The sequence below is a fragment of the Ixodes scapularis genome, unplaced genomic scaffold, assembly GCF_016920785.2.
Source record: "Ixodes scapularis isolate PalLabHiFi unplaced genomic scaffold, ASM1692078v2 PGA_scaffold9__187_contigs__length_104089568, whole genome shotgun sequence".
Taxonomy (NCBI): Eukaryota; Metazoa; Arthropoda; class Arachnida; order Ixodida; family Ixodidae; genus Ixodes; species Ixodes scapularis.
This window is the reverse complement of record NW_024609884.1, coordinates 86,153,845-86,173,173: the sequence shown is the minus strand read 5'-3', so window position 1 is coordinate 86,173,173 and position 19,329 is coordinate 86,153,845. Positions and strand designations below refer to the sequence as shown.

General features: G+C 47.0%; 1 protein-coding gene across 1 annotated transcript; it reads left to right on the top strand.

Moving 5' to 3' along the window:
- The first annotated feature begins 11,669 nt into the window (after nt 1–11,669).
- LOC8025419 lies at nt 11,670–12,341 on the top strand. Its single transcript, XM_002409005.5, has one exon. It carries the CDS (start codon nt 11,670–11,672, stop codon nt 12,339–12,341), a length of 672 nt encoding a protein of 223 aa, XP_002409049.3.
- The last annotated feature ends 6,988 nt before the right edge of the window (nt 12,342–19,329 follow it).

Sequence of the window (19,329 nt, the reverse complement as noted above, 5' to 3'; positions counted from 1 at the left end):
CAAACTTAACACCTCCCCACCAAGAATGTTGCAAGTACTATCGGGGAAAAATGAAATGCGAACAGAGGAGCGCGTGGCTCGCGGTACAGGCTGCGCCGCCTGGAAGTGAACCTAGGGGCGAGGGTGCGTGGCCTACTCCGACGCGTTCACGCCCCTCCCTCTGTGCTCCCCAAGCTTCAGCAGTGCGCCTCTTAGTGCGCTGAAAGCTATCACTGCTATCTTTGCTGGCTCAGCGCGTGCGGTGCAAAGAAGCTCGCCGCACTCGCCGAGCAGGCAAAGATAGCGGTGACAGCTTTCAGCGCACTGAGAGGCGCACTGCCGAAGCTGGGGGAGCGCCAATCGAGGGGCGTGAACACATCGAAGTAGGCCACGCACCCTCGCCCCTAGGTTCACTTCCAGGCGGCGCAGCCTGTACCGCGAGCCACGCGCTCCTCTGTTCGCATTTCATTTTTCCCCGATAGTACACTTGTTGTTCGCGCAACATCAGTCCCACTGTTCGTCACTTCGGAGACGCACAGCGCAGAGCAAGACCCAGAGTCGTACATTCCAGATTCCACAATGTCCATATAGGTATATTTAAACACGTAAATCTCAAAGCTCTACAGTATGGGTGCAGACATCACTAGGCACTCTAGTTCTAATAAAGTTCGTACTAGTAAAAGTAAACATTCAAACCGTTGGACCTTTTGACCCGTTGGACCTTTTGATGCGTTGGATATTCTGACTCAGATAGATGTTTTGACTCGTTGGACGTTTTGACTCGTTGGATGTTCTGACTCGGACGGATGTTCCGACCCGTTGAACGTTTTGACACTATCTATGTTCCGATTCAGAAAAATAAAGTTTGCTTGTGAGGTGTTGCATCTATTTTACGTGAAAGGGTTGTTCTTTTGTGTAATCGACTTTTAAAAATATAGTAAGCGAATCCCATATGTTTCTCGATAAACCTATATAAATGACGAAAAGACGAACAATGTTTTCACATTTTCGGGAAATAGAAGCCAAGCGCAGGAGAATGAGTGGAATATTTCTACTTTCTGTTTTGTCATTTTTTAGTGTACAATACACCCAGCTGCTGTCGTATCTTATCATAGCTCGTGAAGGCCGCTTCTACAGGTTTTCCCGCTCATTTTAATCCAGGCGACGGCCAATTTAATCCAAGTGCCACCCAATTTAATGCAACCGCCACATAATTCAATCTTTGCGCTACCCACTTTAATCCCGGGGTCAGTCAATTTAATCCACAATATGTATATGCACTTATTGTCTTCTGGAACGACCTCAAGGATGACGCCTGGAGGACGACATCTAGGACGACGTCAAGGGTGACGTCTAGGACGACCTTAGGGACAACCTCGAGGACGATGTTTAGGACGATTTCAAAAACGACGTCTAGGACGACCTTAAGAACAACCTTGAGAACGACGTTTAGGACAACCTCAGGAACGACGTCTAGGACGACCTCAAGAACAACCTCGAGGACGATGTCTAGGACGACGTCTAAGACGACGTCTAGGACAATTTTAAGGACGATCTGAAAGACGACGTCTAGGACAACTTCAGGCAAGACATCTAGATCGATCTCAAGGGCAACGTGTAGGAGGACCTCTAGAGCGACGTCTAGGACGATCTTAAACACGACCTTGAAGACAACGCCTAAGAAGACCTCAGGGACGATGTCTAGGACGACCTCAAGAACGTCTAGGACAACTTCTATAACAACCTTGAGGACAACACCTGGATGACGTCGTCCTCTAGGTGTCGTCCTCGAGGTTGTTTTAGAAGTTGCCCTGGAGGTCGTCCCAGACGTCGTCCTTGAGGTCGTCCTTGAGGTCTTCCTATATGTCGTTCTTGAGGTCGTCCGAGAGGTTGTCCTCGAGGTCGTCCTAAACGCAGCTTTGAGGTCTTCTCACACGCCGTCCTCAAGGTCGTCCTAGAAGTTGTCCTTGAGGTCGTCCCAGCCATTCTCCATGAGGTCGTCCTAGACGTCGTCCCTGAGGTCGTCCTAAAAGTCATCCTCTAGACGTCGTCTTCGAGGTCTTCCTTGAAGTCGTCCTTCAGGTAGTCCTAGACGTCGTCCTCTAGGCGTCATCCTTGAGTTCGTTCCAGAAGACAATAAGTGCATATATACATATTGTGGATTAAATTGACTGACCCCGGGATTAAAATGGGTAGCGCAAGGATTAAATAATATGGCGCTTGGATTAAATTGGGTGGCACTTAGATTAAATTTTCCGTCGCTTGGATTAAAATGAGCGGAAAAACCTGTAGCGCTCCGCTCTGTATTCAACCCAGGAGGAACATGCATGCGCAGCGGGGACGGCACCATTGTGCGGTGAGCGGATTGTATGCTTGAAAACGATGAAATGAAGCTTACTGCGTATCAAATATTCTTTAGCAGTCAGGGGCCCTAAACTCGTCAAACACAAAGTCTGAGCCGAAAGTTCGCGGAGTACGCCGATTGGACGCTGGCGACAAAAGCGCGAAGTCATCGTCGTGGTTGTCCAATCGGTGCGTTCCTTCAACTTCGGCCCCAACTTTGTGTTTGACGAGTTTAGAGCCCCTGGTGTGCCAATGGTATGTTCCAAGAAGGTTTAAAAATAACATAGGGTTTTGCAAATATGGAGAAGGAATTTCATCAATTTATTTGAACTGAACGCCCCATTAAGAATAAACAAAAATGAAATTACCAAAATAGTTTCTGGAGGGGGGAATAAGGGGGACAAAGGACAAACTCAAATCTGAGTTGAGTTGAGAAAACGTATTTATTTAATGCCATGCATGCATGGCTGCTCTTGCTTTAAAACGTCCGCAGCGAAACATGCAAAGCGCACGCGGACACGCACACGCGTACGCACGCACACACACACAGCCGCGCTTGAGAGCGACCCACGGCCGTTTCACAAAGCAACGCTGCCAAACGTCGTGAAACGCTCCAAACCGCGACGTTGCGTTGGGACTTTTAGGAGGAGTTTGCAGTCACCGACGGGCCATCGGGGCAAGAGCCCCGCTGCAGAGCTGGTTCCACAGGAACCGCACTGTAGGCGGCGGCTTGTCCTGTGGGATCACCCAGTACCACTTCAGGTGAGGACAGCGCGCTCCTCACGATGTGCCCGATAAAGTTCGCTCTTCACTCTCTCTCACTATGGTTTCAAGCGGCGCCGGCAGATGACTCGTCGACCCGTGGGCACGAACAAGACGGCTCGTGCCGCCTCATGTACCACACACGCAGAGCTCCAACGAGGTTGTCGCACGTGCAGAACGGTGTACCGGGGTGTCATGGCAACGAGATAATTTTTTTCGCTCTCACAGAGTTTCGCCGTTTGGCCGCCGGCGACGCTGTCAGCCGCAGGAACGGTGGCAGCGGAATGATGCAGCCTTTCGGATTCCCGTCGAACGAATACTATCTGATTCCTCGCGCCGCACGTTCAGCCCCGCCGTGTCCTCCCCTAAAGAGTGTATCTTACACCGTGACCAGTACTCAAAGGTGTTAGGTTCGTCTGATACCAGGATGTCAGCCAAGGCCTCGAAGCGAGCCGCAGAGTGCTCGGGGCACTCCCAGATATCGTGTTGCGTTGTCGCAAGGGTATTCAATCCAATCTTGTCTAGCTCACTTGCACCTTTGCATTAAATGCCCATTATCATTTCTCATCAAAAATAAAATCTGCATACTTTTTAACGAGGTAGAGGGGCTTAGAGCGATAGACCGGTATCCCGTTCACCAGGCAAAAGTGACCCCCACTTGGCTGCCGTCATCTTGTAAATTTCTTACCACTACACTTTATAAGAAAAAAAATATGGTGTCAAAGGACTAACGGCACCGTTTGGTCCTCTGAACTCCCATTTGCTTCCCGAAGAGGTCATCTGGTTCGAGCCCGTCCGCGAGTGCAGAGGACTAACTGCACTCGATCGGGACCACCGGGACCACCGGGACCGGGACTAAATGAGAGGCGCGCGGGAGCAAAATACGCGTGAAGATGGCGGCGTCTGCTGCATGGAACGCAGGGGAGGCATCCACAGACAATCTTAGCATAAAAAATTGCACAAGGGGTAATGTTTAAGGGTTGGAGCTGACTTTATAACGATAGGAGCCTCTGTGCCAGCACGTCGTAGAAGCCAGTGCTGACTCGAGCGCCGCCATTGTTGATGCACTGGCCATGCGGCTTTTGACCGTTGTCCTGGCGTCCTTCCCCTTCGCATTTTTTTTTTTTTTGGAACGCTCTTCGAAAGCGTTTATATTTTCTTTTTCGTTTAACTGAGATGAAAATAGCCACGTGTCACGCAGTAAGAACGTTTCCAAAAACAAAAAAGGGCATTCTGTTTTATTTTTGTATTCTTTAAAATCTATGCGTATTTTTTTTTTTTGCTTTTTTGCGCAAGAGACGATGCGGTTGCCACGGAGATGCGCATGCGCAAAGTGGGGCAGTCTATGCGGGGAAGCGAGAACATGGCTGCTGTGAGCCTTGTTTTAATAGACTGTCAGAAAGAATTACTGTGTGTACCGTTACTTCTTAGTAAAAGACACGCTCCTAGCAACAACATTGGCGAAGAATATTGGTGCGAAAGCAGCACTATTTTTGTAACATCGTTCATGGTTGAGATGGTCACTGACCAAACGACTCCTTTCATATGATCAATATAGACGCTTTCAGCGCGCACCAGATTAAGCCGCCATAGCCGACCTTCTCTCGTCTTACCGAGATGCCGAGCTAGTGAAGCGGGCGTTCACGAGCCTCCACAAGGACTGCTGGGGAGAAGACACAGTAACACTTAAAATGGCAATAACCTGTCCTGCTGTGGTAATGATGAAGTGGAGCGAACGGAATAAGAGGGAACAAAAACTAAAGGTCGGTTATGGCGGCGCCCTTGCACAGCTGCCTGAAAGCGTCTATAAAAGGCGCATGGGTAGCCTTTGTAGGTGGCGACTGAATTAGTGTGCCGTCGCGTGTGTGTCGTCTGTGCTCCAATTCCTTGTCTATGTTAAAATGTGTAATACATGTGCCATTGTGAAATAAACGTTGTTCATATGTGAATGTAATAAGCATTGATCTCAATGACTATTGCTGGATCGCGCATCCCCGCTTGTTCTCTGCAGCGCGAGTGCGGCCACCGGACGGCCATCTTGCATGCAGAATTGTTTTTGTTTTGCTAGCGCTGCAGACGCCGGCGGCAGCGTGATAAAGACACGTTTTCTACTCATTTGTCGTCATTCGCCAAAAAAAGTTTTTTTTTTTCTTTTTTTTATTTAAACCCTGTGTTAGCTGTGAGACTTGCCGTTGAGAACACGTGGAAATTTTTTCGAAAGCGCAGTGGCGCAGGAAAAACGTACAAATCGTCGAAAGCAAGTTATGCTGGTCTCGCGGCGTGTTCAAAGCTTCATTGGAACGTCGAAATGCTGTGCGTCTGTGGCTTCGCACGCTTGGATACCGATTAAGAATCGACGCCGTTTGGATGTGTTTTGCGAGGGACTAACTGTAGGGGAGAAAACGTTGCTCCCGTTACCGTTGCTCCCCTGGGGGGCTAATGGTTGTGGAAGCGTATTTGCTCCCTTGAGGGAGAAAGTCACGCTCGCATTTTTCTAAGAGTGTAGACACGTGACCGTACCAAATCCTGAGGCTTTTATGCAAAACTGAGCCGAGATTTGTATTGCGATCACTATAAAAAAACACAATAAACTATTTTTCTCTATACTGTTGGCCCCAGAGATCAGTGTCTAGCTCTTATAAAAACCCAAAATACAGCACCGCGGCTGACGGCATCTAGTGGAAGCATTGCGAAGCTGCCCTAGTTTTTGTCGTAAAAGCACATTTTGGACTTATAACAAACGAAACATAACTTATCTTGTCGTATGCTTTTATTAAAGATCAATAAGCAATTATTTGTGCGCGATATTTCGTTAAAATCTAGACGTAAAATTATAAGGTCACGTGTCTAGTGGTCAAAAATGTGCAACATGGCGGTGGTCAACTGGGGCTCACTTTCAGCTGCCAGTTTATTGCTCTAAGGTCCTCTACCTTGTTGATATTTTCCTTCACCGGTTCGAACATAGTACATGTCATATGCGGAGGACCAGCAAAGCAGGCGATGGGCTCTGAGTAGTGTCCGTGATAGCACGAGATAAGACGCCATAAGCGGAGCAAACATGGGGAACGGTGAAAATCATCAAGCTCAGGAGTGGGCTCCACGTGCCATTAATAATGTCGCAGCTAAAGCCAAGCAACTGGTCAGAAAACGTGCAGCACTAGCGTGAGCTCGGGAAGCCAAAGTAATAATGGCTCAACGAGAGGCAGACGCGGGAGAAGCATGCGAACGGAAGGCCGAATACATTTTATGCTCCATGGCCATATTTGGGGACCGATGAAGGGCTGCTATTACATGTTTTGGTGCATATATCGCGGTTCATCATACTGCACTCTCTTCGCCCCGAGGCTGACAGTGTAGAATAAACTGCACGCTCATTGGACCTGTCGGCGTCACACCACGTGATCGCCCCTATCTCCGTATATGCACTCTAAGAAAAAAGGGAGCGCGACTTAGTCCCCGAAGGGAGCAAGTGCGTTGCCACAACCATTAGTCCCCTCGGGGACTAACGGTAAGGGGAGTAACAGTTGCGCCCCCCTTATTAGTCTTTCGCACTAGCACCGTTAGGACTAACTGTTACACCGTTTCAATTGTACCTCGAAGACCAACTGTTAGGCCCTTGCACTAGGTCTCCTGGGACCAATTGTTACACCGTTTTAATTGAACCCCGAGGACGAACTGTTAGGCCCTTGCACTTCGACCCCAAGGACTAACTGTTACACCGTTTCAAATGAACCCCGAGGACCAACCGTTAGGCCCTTGCACTTGAACCCCTGGGTCTAAACGTTGCGCCGTTGGATTTAGACCCCTGGGACTAAAGGTTCAACCTTTGCATTTGGTCCCCAGCCACAAATCACCAAAACGAAATCGTCCAGTTCAGGTTAAACGTAGCTTTATTGCCTCGTAAATACACATCGCATTCAAGGATGACTAAAGTCAAAATTCCTGAGCGGTAGACTCCACGATAAGGCCAGATTCCGAAGAGTGCACTTGCGTCGACGATGGCTTGAACACTGGGACGGCTGTTCAAACCGGTCGTGGTCCAAGCACCGTTTATTGGGGCACCTGCAGCTTCTTGCCTGTTTGCGAGGAATTTGGATTATTAGCAACAGGGGCAGCATGAAATACCCGATCGCTCAGCAAAAGTATGAGATATAACACACACATATTAAAATAACAAATAGGCTACAAAAGTGCTACAATGGTTCACATCTAACATGCGATCTGTTGACAGCAGACCAGCGCAATATTATATTTTTAGTAGACCGTTCGCTGCGAATTACAGACCCAGCGTGTGCGTGCCCAAACTATGCTTCAAAGTGACGGAACGAGCTCCCGCCATCAACGGGAAGTCTGTACAACCGAATGAATGTCTCCATTAAGGCCGGTTCTCACACGCAGCGAAGCGCTGAAGTAGAGCTGCTCACGTGTCGTGAGCTGCTTTTCGTCTGCCATGAGCAACAGTTTTGACGGTGTGATACACAGCTGGTGAAAGCTCCCGTCAGCACGCGTTTAGCGCTAGGTCAGCGCTATGCTTGTAGCTCTCAGCTGCATATGTAAAGAGGCCTTTATGGTAAAACGATCCTGCCAGGGTCTGCAAAACACAAAAAATAAGCGATCGGTAGAACTGGAGTTTTGCTCGATACGATTGAATATCAGGTCTCTGTGCTGCGTAACAAAATAAGCAACCATAGTGCCAAAAAGAATAGAGCATGGCGCGTGCTTTGGAAGCTAGAGACCGCGCTCAAACTAAAACACTTTCTGACGCCGCAGTTAGTGAATATACCATAAACAGAAGTACTTTGACATACCTTAATCGAGTTCCCTTGTCTTGGGACTTCAGAACAGATCAAGTGCAGCGTTGCAGCACCGCGATTCCAAACCGGATTTCACAATGATCGGAGACGACCAGCTTCTAAGTCCTGACGAAGGCTATACTAAAACAGGTTCTTTTCAAACAAAGACCCCTTCCCATTTGCCCGACGGACCCTCTCTGGCCCATCTGCCCTGCCCCCTGCGGGAGCGAGGAATGCGGGGGAGGGGGTTGATGGGAAGGGGAAGGGAAATCTCTTTTCCCCGAAAATCTCTCTTCCCCCTTTCACTACACACGACACACATGACACGACACCAATGCCCGAAGGACGGGAGAAGGTCGAAGGTTCGCCTTCTCCAGGGATTATGTTCGCCATTTTCAACACGCCGGTCAAGTGACGTACAAGCAAGCACGCTTTTCTTTTTTTTTGTTTTCTCTCCCTCTCTCTCTCTCTTCAATTTTCTCGGGGGCCTTTTTTTTCGCATTTGTTTTGTATTAGCAGGGTGTTGTCATGAATGACGTCCGGGCGCGGTTCGTTCTCCGTTGTTCATCTGGAATGTTATGTGAAACATCGACGACGATGGCATGAAGGCGTCTGGATACTGCCCCTGAATGTGCTGTTTAAGTGGAACGTGCCGTGCATCAAGTGTGTCAGTGCGGATTTTGAGTTCAACATTGGACTACCAAGAAAGGTTAGTTACGGAGAGACGCAGAGACGAGGCCCGACCTGTTCTTAGTAACTCAGTTTTAGCGAGTGAAGTGACCATTTATTCTGACTGCGAGACTCTGGTGTTGAAAGCGCGTCTTCTACGAACTCTTAAGTTTCATTTAAGAAAAAAAAAAAGTGCTAGTATTCGGAGGTGTTGCGTTTGGATTAATGCTCATTTTTTTTTGCGCGAAGGCAAGTTAAGTGAATGGGACTTGTGAAATGTCAAGAGATTATTTTTGACGAGATGGTTGGGTGAAGTAGAGTCAACACTTTCGTTAACTCGCATTCGAACTACGCGCGAAGCTCTACCATGTAATGTCTGAACGTTCGTGGCACATTAAACAAATTCGCTAGTTTCGTCCGAGTTTTGTCATCACTTTCAGCCGTGCTGGGCAGAGTCTCGCCGATCCCCAAGACGAGCGAAATATGATCCGTCCTCCTGGCGAACATTCCGTTTGCCTTCGGGGACTAAATCCTACAGATGCACCCTGTCTGAGGGGGACTAATGGATGCTTTTGCTCGCGCAGGCCTATCGGTTAGTTCCAGTCGAGCGCTGTTAGTCCCCAGCTTTTGCGCGCGGTACCTAGCTTGAACCAGATGGTCCTTACGGGGAGCAACTGGAAGTTCAGAGGACCAAATGCTGCCGTTAGTCCCTTGAGGCCAACTTTTTTCTTAGAGTGATGCTCACGCGCAGAGAACAGTGTCAAGCTAGAAGAAGCATGCCATTGGTTGCACTTGAGAAGAGATGGCTTCCACAGCGCTTGCGCCGCACTCTAGGCCAAGGTGTTAACGGAGTATACTTTGTGCCCCGACTTTCACTCCGAGATGCGACGCTATGATATTTTGTGAAAGGTCGTTGAGTAAAACGCCAGTATTGGCCGAGGCATTTAAAACTGTTTATTGTGGGCACAAGCATATACATCAATAAAACTTACTCATTTTCAGGCAAGCCGGCTCACGTACTAGTCGGTTCGTTCTATGGAAGAACTCCAATCTTTGAAATCCTGTCGAAGTAGTTGAGCACGTCTTCAAAGGTCGGAACTGCAGTCGCCAATGTGGCACGATGACATAGCCATCTCATCCTGCAGCCGCTTTTTACGTTTGGTCACTTGAACCGCCGGTGCAGACGCCGCCGCGAGGGGATCCAAGAGCTGTGCCTGGATCCTATTTTGCGAGGAATGCTGGATAACTTGCAGGAACTGTATGAATTCAGTGAAGTCTGGTTGACGACTCGTCAGCCGGTTGTGCAGTCCGTTATGCAACCCTTCCACCATGTTGGTGGTGCGTTGTCCGTCGTTCTCAAACTAGCCCCAGATGTCTTTGACGAATGTTTTCAATTTCAGAGGTTGTTAAGATGCTGGGCAGATTACTCAAAGTACGAGCATTATCTTATCATTTATTTATTTAATTATTTATTTAGTTCTTTGTGCCTCAAAACGACCGAAGTCTTTGTATTAGGCCACTTAAGTACAAAACAAAAATCATGCGCACAATTCATTACATTATGCATACATCCACGCATACAGACTTAAAAAGGAAGGTTAAAAACGATATGATAGCCATCTATACAATTAGTGACTCAACTCAACAAAAATAGTATATATATCTTCCAAATATTCAAAATCCCCGTCTCTCAAGCCTCCGGATGGATGTTCTGACTCGATAGAAGTTTTGACTCTATAGATGTTTCGACTCCGATTCATGTCTTGACGCGTTGGATGTTTTGACTCTTGTGTCACGTGACCTAATGAATGTTTTGACTCGTTCGACGTTATGACCTGTTGGATGTTTTGACCATAAGCGCCCCCCCCCCCCCCCTTTTCCGGTGATCGGACAGGGAGTCAAGAGGTCCATCTAGTCAAAAGATTCAATAATGAGTCTCTGTTGGACCTCCTGACTCGTCAAACACAAGTCAAGATATCCAATGTGGGTCAAGAGGTCCAACAAGTCAAAAGATCCAACGTTTCAAAAGATCCATGGCGAGTCAAGAGGTCCAACACGTCAAGTGGTCCAACGGGTCAGGAGGTCCAATAATGAATCTTTTGACGCATTGGATATTTTGACTCGTTGGACCTCCTGACTTGGAATCTTCCTTCATGTTCTCCGTTTTCCAACCCCAGTCTGAAGTTTACCATCATGTTCAACTTACATCAGATCGTCTGCACTCTGACTATTTTTTCATTAATCGTATTTAGTCCCCGTAAATCGATATCAATCATTTACTTTGGTTCGAGTTTTGGCCGGAGTTGTCCTTTAGAAGCCCGTATTTGCACACAAATAGCCTCGTCTAGTGCAAATGAGCAGGTTTTACAAAATACCAAGCTAATTTATTATATTACTAAAATAAGTTCGTGGAATTTTCTTACTGAATACTCGTCCGAATAGACCATTTTACTGTTTACAAGAAGTCCCGGCTCTGTGTGCGAAGATGGTATAGTCAAGCATCGCTAGGTTACGTCCTTGTATGTCAAAAAGAGGAACCACGCAAAAAAGAAAAAAAAAAAACAAATCACACCAACATTTAAATAGGCATTGCCATGAGCGGCGAGCCCTTTAGTGGAATGAGGTATAGACACTGCTGGGTTATGCAAGCCTGGGAGCGGCAACACTTCCGCTTTCAATGCGCATAAAAGATATATATAAAAAATACATTGCTTGCACTTGTGAACTATCAAGGGACTGTTCTTGCGACACGATTGTTTCTATTGACCTGTCACTACTAACACGTGTCGTAGAGCCGCGGCTATCCAGTCGAAGCAACTTACGTGACGGCTGCCCAAAACGAACAATAGTGGTTGCGTTCCCCGCGCAAATGTCGGGTGGCAACTTCGAAGACACGACTCTCAAGAGTCGCTCGCAGGCCCAGGGTGCTCTCCCGGTGCTCGAAGGTGGCACATAGAGCGCTCCTCGTTGGCCGCAGAGTTGCTGGCATCGCGGTCACGGCTCGTCAGCGGGCGAAAACTGGAGCACGACATGCAGCGAGGTCGCTGAGCGAAGAAGCCCGTTCGGGCAGGCACGACACCGCCGCCGCGACGTCGATCGTCAGTCGCGCGTCGTCCTGCCGCCATGCTCGCCGGGTTAAGGTTGGTGCTCGCGGCCTTCGGTTGCTCCCTGCTTCTCGCCGGCGTGGCCCTGATCGCGGTGGGCAGCTGCGTGCACGTGCAGCTGCTCCCCTACTCGGCCTTCTACGCGGGAAGAGTGGGCACGCCGGTCATCCTCATTGTCATGGGCGTGCTGTCCTTCCCGCTGACCGGACTGCTCGCCGTGGCGCTCCTCCGCGATGGCCCCCGTCCCCTGGGACTCTTCTGCGTCCTCCTGGGCTCCCTGGTGGCTTGCGAAGTGGGCGCCGCCATCGCGTCCTTTGAGTACCGCCATGTGATCGGCCCGCACCTGAGGGCCGCCGTGCTGCGTGACCTGGACGCCTGCCAGGGCACGGGGCTAGACGGCGTGCAGCGCTCCCTGCAATGCTGCGGGGGCCCCCACGGCCAGCACGACTATCGGGCCCGCGGCCTCCCCGTGCCCGAGTCGTGCTGCCCGTCATACGGGTGCCACGGGCGCGGTGTCCATAGGGCCTCGTGCGACGGTCGCCTCGAAGTCCACTTCCGAGACAGCATGGTGACCGTCGGAGCCACGGCCATTGTGCTACTTTGCCTTCACTTCATGGGCTTCCTGCTTGCCTGCTGGCACGCGTACAGGCTGTGCACGGACAACGCGCTCATCTACACCGTCAACCAGTAGCCGCAGGATGCTGCAGTGGGGCGGCCAGAAACGCTGGAAATGCGGTGTAACTGGCTGCGCCGCTCGGGCTGCGAAAGCTGAGGGCGCTACCGCTCGCAGATACCAGAAGGTAGAGGCGAGCAGCGCTTGGAAGGCGCATCTTCCTGGAAGGCCGACTGGAGGACGGAGATGCAGCTGACATAGTAGGTTAACAACGCCGTCATGCGTAGCCAACATTCGAGTTTTTCTGTGTATGTGGCTTTATTGTATTTGGTCCGCCCTTTTGCTCTGCTTACTGGCAATTATACCCTCACAAACGGCAAAGTTTTTAACTGTGATTGCACGAGACCTCCATGGATGAGGAGGAACAGACATCGGCCATTTCATGTTATTCAGAACAGAACAATGGTTCTTCCGCGTTTTCAGTTGGAGCAGCCACATATTTACCTCCCAGATAGTGTTTGGCGCGAGACGGACACTTAGAACCTGAAAAGATCATTTATTACAAGTACCACACAATAGTCCGTTGTCTGTTAAGAAAAAGAAAAGTCTCCCTTAACTAGTCTCCTCACCACCTCCAGCGTTTCAACAATTCTCCTAACTGCTGCTCGCGCTGAAGTCTCTCCAAAGACGCTAAAAGTGGTGATGGCACTTTATGGGATGAACTGCTCCTGAGCTGTAACGAACATAGCTCGCGCTCGTCAACTACAGTGTGTCTGCCCTGTAATACCATGGATGTCAGAGTGCGAACAGCTAACAAATCTTAAAAAATAATCATTCCCAGTCTCAAGTGCTTTCCTGTGCAATCCATTAAATAGCATCTAAGCTTAATTACTTGCTTAAGTAATTGAAGTAGGTCAAATATTTTACTTGTAGTTGTCAGTGAAAAATTGTATGGAAACGAAACAAATGGACTTTCGCCAGCACCTCAAAAGTCCGTGTTTTATTTCCATTCATTTTTTCAGTGTGTTCAAGTCGCTTTGTTTATTTCGTTCTAATGTGTGTAACTCGCAAATGTCTTTCTTGAATATAGTTTTCATAATATGCACGTGGTCAGTAATTCTTGTTTCTGTTGCCTTTATTTAATTATTTAATTACTTTTCATTGTAACTGATGTGTCTGTGAGCCCCATCCTACTCAAATGTACAAAGTGTTTCTCTGGAAAGTGAAGATCATTTTAAATAGATTTATACTTTAAATAAATAAATGATTCCTTCGAGATGACGTTAGCCACCAGACGTAAGAGAACGAGCGTGATGTGATGATTATCTAATTACCTCAATTAACTGAAATCAGTTAAAGATTCCTCATCACGTCCATGTGTGGAGAAATCTCTAACTGATTTTGATCGTTATGTATAACATCGAGGTATTTTTTTTATTAAACCTGGGTGCCGAAACACTTAAAGAACACGCTTGATAATATTTATAATTGATTTGTCTTGTTTTTTTGTTTTTTTTTTTTTGTTTTTTTGAACGCTATGTGGAACGCGTGTCCGAACATCTGGCTGTCATCTTTCGCTCGCTTTCGGATCCTTTCTGACGATGGGCTAGATGCATAAGTCATTGTTGTCCGGCAAACTGGCAGCAAGTTGTAGGGTCGTGCTCCTGCCATCCGACGCAGTGTAAGCAGTCTGCCATATCGAATCGTTCCGTCCGACAATCGGTTCGCGACAGAAAAAGCGGACCAGAAGGGAGCCCAGCGGCCTGACCTTTAGGTCGTCCCGGGTTGCTTGGAAAAGTCGAAGAAACGCCGCACGACGCATCGTGGCGCGTGGTGGGTCTTGCCGTGGCACCCCTGGACGGCTCCAGCGGTGCGCGCTCGCGAACTAACGTTGGAGCATGCGTTGGAGACTAAACCGTTCGCTTCCTTACCTGCGCAGGTTGCGAAATGTTGGAACATGTTCTGTCCAAACGTCTCTTCAATCATGTTGCGTACTACCGCGGACAATATGGTTTCACAATGTCATACCTGTCAATATTCGGGGAAGCTTTGGCTCTGACTAGGGCTGAAACACCAAGTTTAGGTCACGTTCTTTGAACTCTTTGACAAATCGAGATGTAATTTCAGCTTATTTAGACCCAGACTTGTACACGTTACAGAAAAAAAGTAACCGATTACAATAGACCTTATTCATTATTAGTGCCATCTCTCGGCGGCCACGCGTACTATCAGAGGTTCGGTGCCATCTTTGAGGCTTCGCCTCCCCGCCGCCCGCCACAGTCGAACCCCTCTCTTCGCGTTGCGTTCATGCATGTTCCTGCGCTGTTACTTTTTTTTTTTTTTTTTTTTTTTTTGTATATTGATGGTGTTGGTTGCTCGAGAATACCTTGCGAATACTAAGCTCAAGTTTGTTTTCAGTGGTTTCACTAAGAATCTCTTTTTTATAAAAATGAGCTTCATTCCAGCACCAGAGCAGGCCGACTCACGCACTTGTTTTAGGATCGTGCGTTAAGTTGCCTGATCCGCCAATTATGCCTGTTCGCACAAGGACGATTTATATGATATATTTAGCAGAGCCGTCAGCTACTGTGTGACAGTTTGTTTTTATATGGCATTTGCGGCTGCGGGTCTAAATAATGCGAGGCGTTCTTCACCCAGTGCGCATTGGCCCAGTGTGTGCAGACCCGAATTGCAAAATTCTATGATTGCGGCCTTGAACATTAAATTTTTGTTCCCGTTGTCTTAACCTTAGGAACATTGAAGATACGATTCCACACGCACACGCTCACGCACACGCACACGCACACGCACGCACATGCACACACACGCACGCACACGCACGCACACGCACACGCACACGTACACACACAAAAAAAAGGCATGAAAACAAATATATTACATCGATTTTTATTTAGTTTTTTGGGGAGATCATCGAATGGTAGCTCAAAACATCATTATAAGGAGAACGTGTCATATATCACGAATTTACGATAGTAATATTTTTTATCCCAGGAAAAAAAGAAAACGCTGAAGATCTACACTAGCATGCTGACCAAAGCGTATGCGAAGCACAAAAGCGTAAAAGGAAATGACAGGCGTGTCGCGGCAATGCAAGTATGCGGAATATAACGTATGAAAAAAAAAAGAAGCGATTTCACGGAAAGTTGGAACATTTTTTCTTTTATAATCATAATAACAGTACCAACAAATAAATTCAGTACAAGCGCATATATACTCCTTGGCCCCTTGAGAGAAAATGCATTAATAAATGTCAGCGACATTTTAATGTGCTCCTCCTGGTAGCGCGGTTACATAGAGTAAAATTTCATGTTTACTAGCAATAGAATATGACCAGTGCTCATAAAAGTGGCTGCTTGCAGTATTGGCTCCAAAGAGAAAAGCTCCTCCCGCAGCGCGAGCCCGATTTGTTGGGAAGCGAGCAAGCGCGACTGTTGAACTCGCCAACAGGTCCAGGTTAGCAGTCAAGAAGAGCCCGCTCGTACGCTTTCGTCTACATCTCGGAAATGTTTCTCGAAATGTAAGAGTCGCGTGATAATAATGATACAGCGTAAAGTAAGCGGGCGTTCACCTTTGCTTTTCAGCATCGTTGTCTTTATCATTCATGTGTTAAACGAAGTTGTAACCTTGCCAAGCTCTTCTGCACTTTGCATCAGCCTTCAATTGGATGTAAGACTTACTTGAGCGAGAATAAGAAAAAAAAAACAATCTCGAACCAGTGTATCTGAGTGATGTTGACTGGACCTCGCCGTTCCTCTGCGCGAACGAAGCTACGATGCTAGCCAACATCGAGCTCCCAAAAAATCACATCAAATAAGAGATACCCGCTGTTGTTACATGCCAATATCATGAGCCCTTCATGCCATTGTGAAAAGTGTCATATATTAAAAGCGGTTTAAAAGCCTCGTAAAAGCACACAACACTAACGCGCGGGTGGCTTACTATAGGAGCATGAATAGTGCAGGAAAGCGCTACGGCTATTAAAACGTTGGCTATAATACCTTTAACTTGAAAAGAATACAATAGGATTTGAATCTTTATATTGGTTGTTTTTCATTTTATTTCCTTGATGAATACGATAGAGGAACAGGGCAGTCGTGTGGTCGCTGAGCGTCGCTTTCACGCGCCGCGAACGGCCACAACGCTTTGCCAGTTGCCTCAAAGATGGCGTCGGAAGGAAGGTTGGCGCCACGTCCGATAGATGGCGCGCGAATCTGAATAAGGCCTATTACAATTACTTCACTTAAAAAAGTAACCGATTACAATTACAATTACAGCCTCAAAAAAGTAATCGAAAAATTACTCTAAAGTAATCGACTACTTCCCACGTTACTTTTCAATCAACTTTTTTCATTACGGTAACATAATTCTCGGGGTCTCGCGCGCTCACTTGTTCCGGAAAAAAAAAGGAAAGCCTTGACCGTTTTTGCTTAGAGCCGAGTGAGTGACGTGCGCCAACACACCCAATCCCTTTCGTGAAATTAAATAAAATAAAAGGAGCGCTGTTGAAATACGTTAGTCACAAGAGGCTGGATAAGGTCATTTTTCATACCCAAACGTAATCTCTGGTATACCAAAAAAAAAAAAAAAGAATGTGCCCAGGAAACGAAACAAGCAGTTTCGCAAAACAAGATAAAAAAAATGGACCCTTGCTCAGAGCTGAGTGACTCCACCATATCTAACCCCTCCCCCCCCCCCCCCCCAAAAAAAAAAAAAAAAAAATAAATAAATAAATAAATAAATAAACTGAGAACAGCAAAAAAGTAACTCAATTACAAGGGTCGTTACTCCTTAAAGGAAGTAATTGAAGCATTACAAAATTACAATAAAATGTAATCGATTACAAGTAATCCATTACTCGTAACGCTTTACGTAAATTAGACCTCAAAGACAGAGAAAGTTGAGACCTTGTAGCTCATATTGTTCACGGGGGTACACCGAGCGCTAGCCGAGTATAGAAATGGCTCGTATCGTCTGGTCACACCCGAAATACCCGCTTCGTCGGGTGGGACATTGGCAGACACCACCGGACCTTTTGCTACACAAACCTGAGTTTCAGGAATGTCTCAGAGTATTGTTTATTTTTGAGGTTCATTATGGGGAACGTGTAATGAAAGTCGTACGACCCTTGGATTTTCTCCTGAGAGCGCTGGGGATTTTAATAAAATACTAGAAATATGACAATTTTGACTGTTTTGAGGCAATTTTGAAATTAAATTTACTTAAATCATAAAAGTGACAAAGCGAATGGTATGACGTACTAGAGGTGTCTTAAGACCCTGACGGGAAGCCTAACCGCCGAATTCAGAAACCTCACTCAAACCACACTCAAACTGAAGGGCCCCTCCACTTCCTCGAGGAAGGCGCAAAGGCCGGCGCTGGCCAATCGCGACGGCGGATCCGTCCTCGCGATTGGCCAGCGCCGGCCCTCGCGCCTTCCTCGAGGAAGTGGAGGGGCCCTTCAGTTTGAGTGTGGTTTGAGTGAGGTTTCTGAATTCGGCGGTAAATGTCTTGGTATTGGCGTACTTGTGTAAATAAATTTGGCAGGGCAGTTATCGCTGGTTTTATTTTCAATGGGTTCAACGAGATGGCGACACCAGCACCAAATGCCCAGCCAGAGCACTTGTTGTCACTGTTTCCACGAGCTTGTACCGAAGGCAACTCGAGGCGCGAGTCCTTGGCTTGACACCGCGCCGAGATCGGTTTTGCCGTTTTGCCACAAAATGGTCTGTGTGAGATTTCTGTCTGCTGCTCCGCACAAAAAATAGGATCAATGAGAGGCGAAAACTTTTATAATTTTGGTTCGGGTTCGGGTTCACGGCTTTCGGTTCAATTCCGGCTTAGTTCCGGGGAGCAAAAATAACGGTTCAAACCGGTTTGAACCTGTTCGAACCGGCTTGAACCGCTAACTTGAGAAGGTATTTTCCGCGTTGTTCTCACAATAGGCACTATTTACGTCGTGCAACGATTAACTATAGTTTTCTTTCTATTGTCCGTACAACCACGTTTATTCTCAGGTACTAAAGATATAAAATTCCGTTATTTAATTCTGACGCAACAGAAAAAAATTTACATTAATATGCAAAATGTCGTGTTTATACGACTCGACATCCCTTTGTTTACCCGAGTCACACATATTTTACCTGATTCAAAATGTTTAAATTACAGTAATATGTTGAGCTTGTTGGTAGTACATACTTGTAAATAAGCTTCTACTTTAGAACTATATATATCCTGTACTTTCTTACTTCCTGTTTAAGTATAGTTGTAAAGTTCAAGCTGATCTATTTACGCGAAGTGTGGTAGGTCGCATAAAATACCCGTGATTGGTACCACTTTGCGTAGCAGTGATAAAAATTAAATCGTTGTTGTGCCCTGTAACTATGAAATTACAGTGCATAAAATCATAAAATGGGCAATTCGTCGCCATATATATCAAGAACTATGGTTTACGAAATACATTTCACAATACATATATGATAACACAACTCAGCTAAAAGCAATACAATTTTCAAAATGTCACGAATGTTTTAGGACAAGCCTTTTCAGTCTATCTTTTTATAGAAACACTGAGCGGCAATCACAATGCTTGTTTTTCTAACCAAACATTGTTTCCACCCAGCACCGTGATGCAGGCGTGATGCACTTTCCCCCGCTTCCTTCTCTTCCCCTTCTACCCTGTCCACCGTTGCCTGTTTCCTCTTCCCCCTCGGTGAAGAGGATCTTCTGCCTTGTAGAACCTCTAGTCTGGTCGTCGGCCTTTAAGCTCGGAGTGAGTAATCGGTTATGTATACAGCAAATTTTGAATGAAAGAAGCTGACAAGTGACAAGTAGGAGTAAACTGTCATTGTCATTGTACGTGCTCAGGCTGGTGGCTGGGAAAGCGGCTAGCTTGTGCTTGCGCCTTCTACAAATCTGTTTCGATTAAAACATATCGCCCTGTGAAGAGCTTGATCACATCCATATATGTGAGAGAGAGAGAGAGAGAACATGTTTATTATATATGATAGAATTCCCGTCTATGAGTGGTGTGCTCTGAGACGAGGGG

Bases quoted from the DNA above. Each gene is read 5' to 3' on its own strand.
- LOC8025419 (XM_002409005.5), top strand. From the start codon at position 11,670: ATGCTCGCCGGGTTAAGGTTGGTGCTCGCGGCCTTCGGTTGCTCCCTG.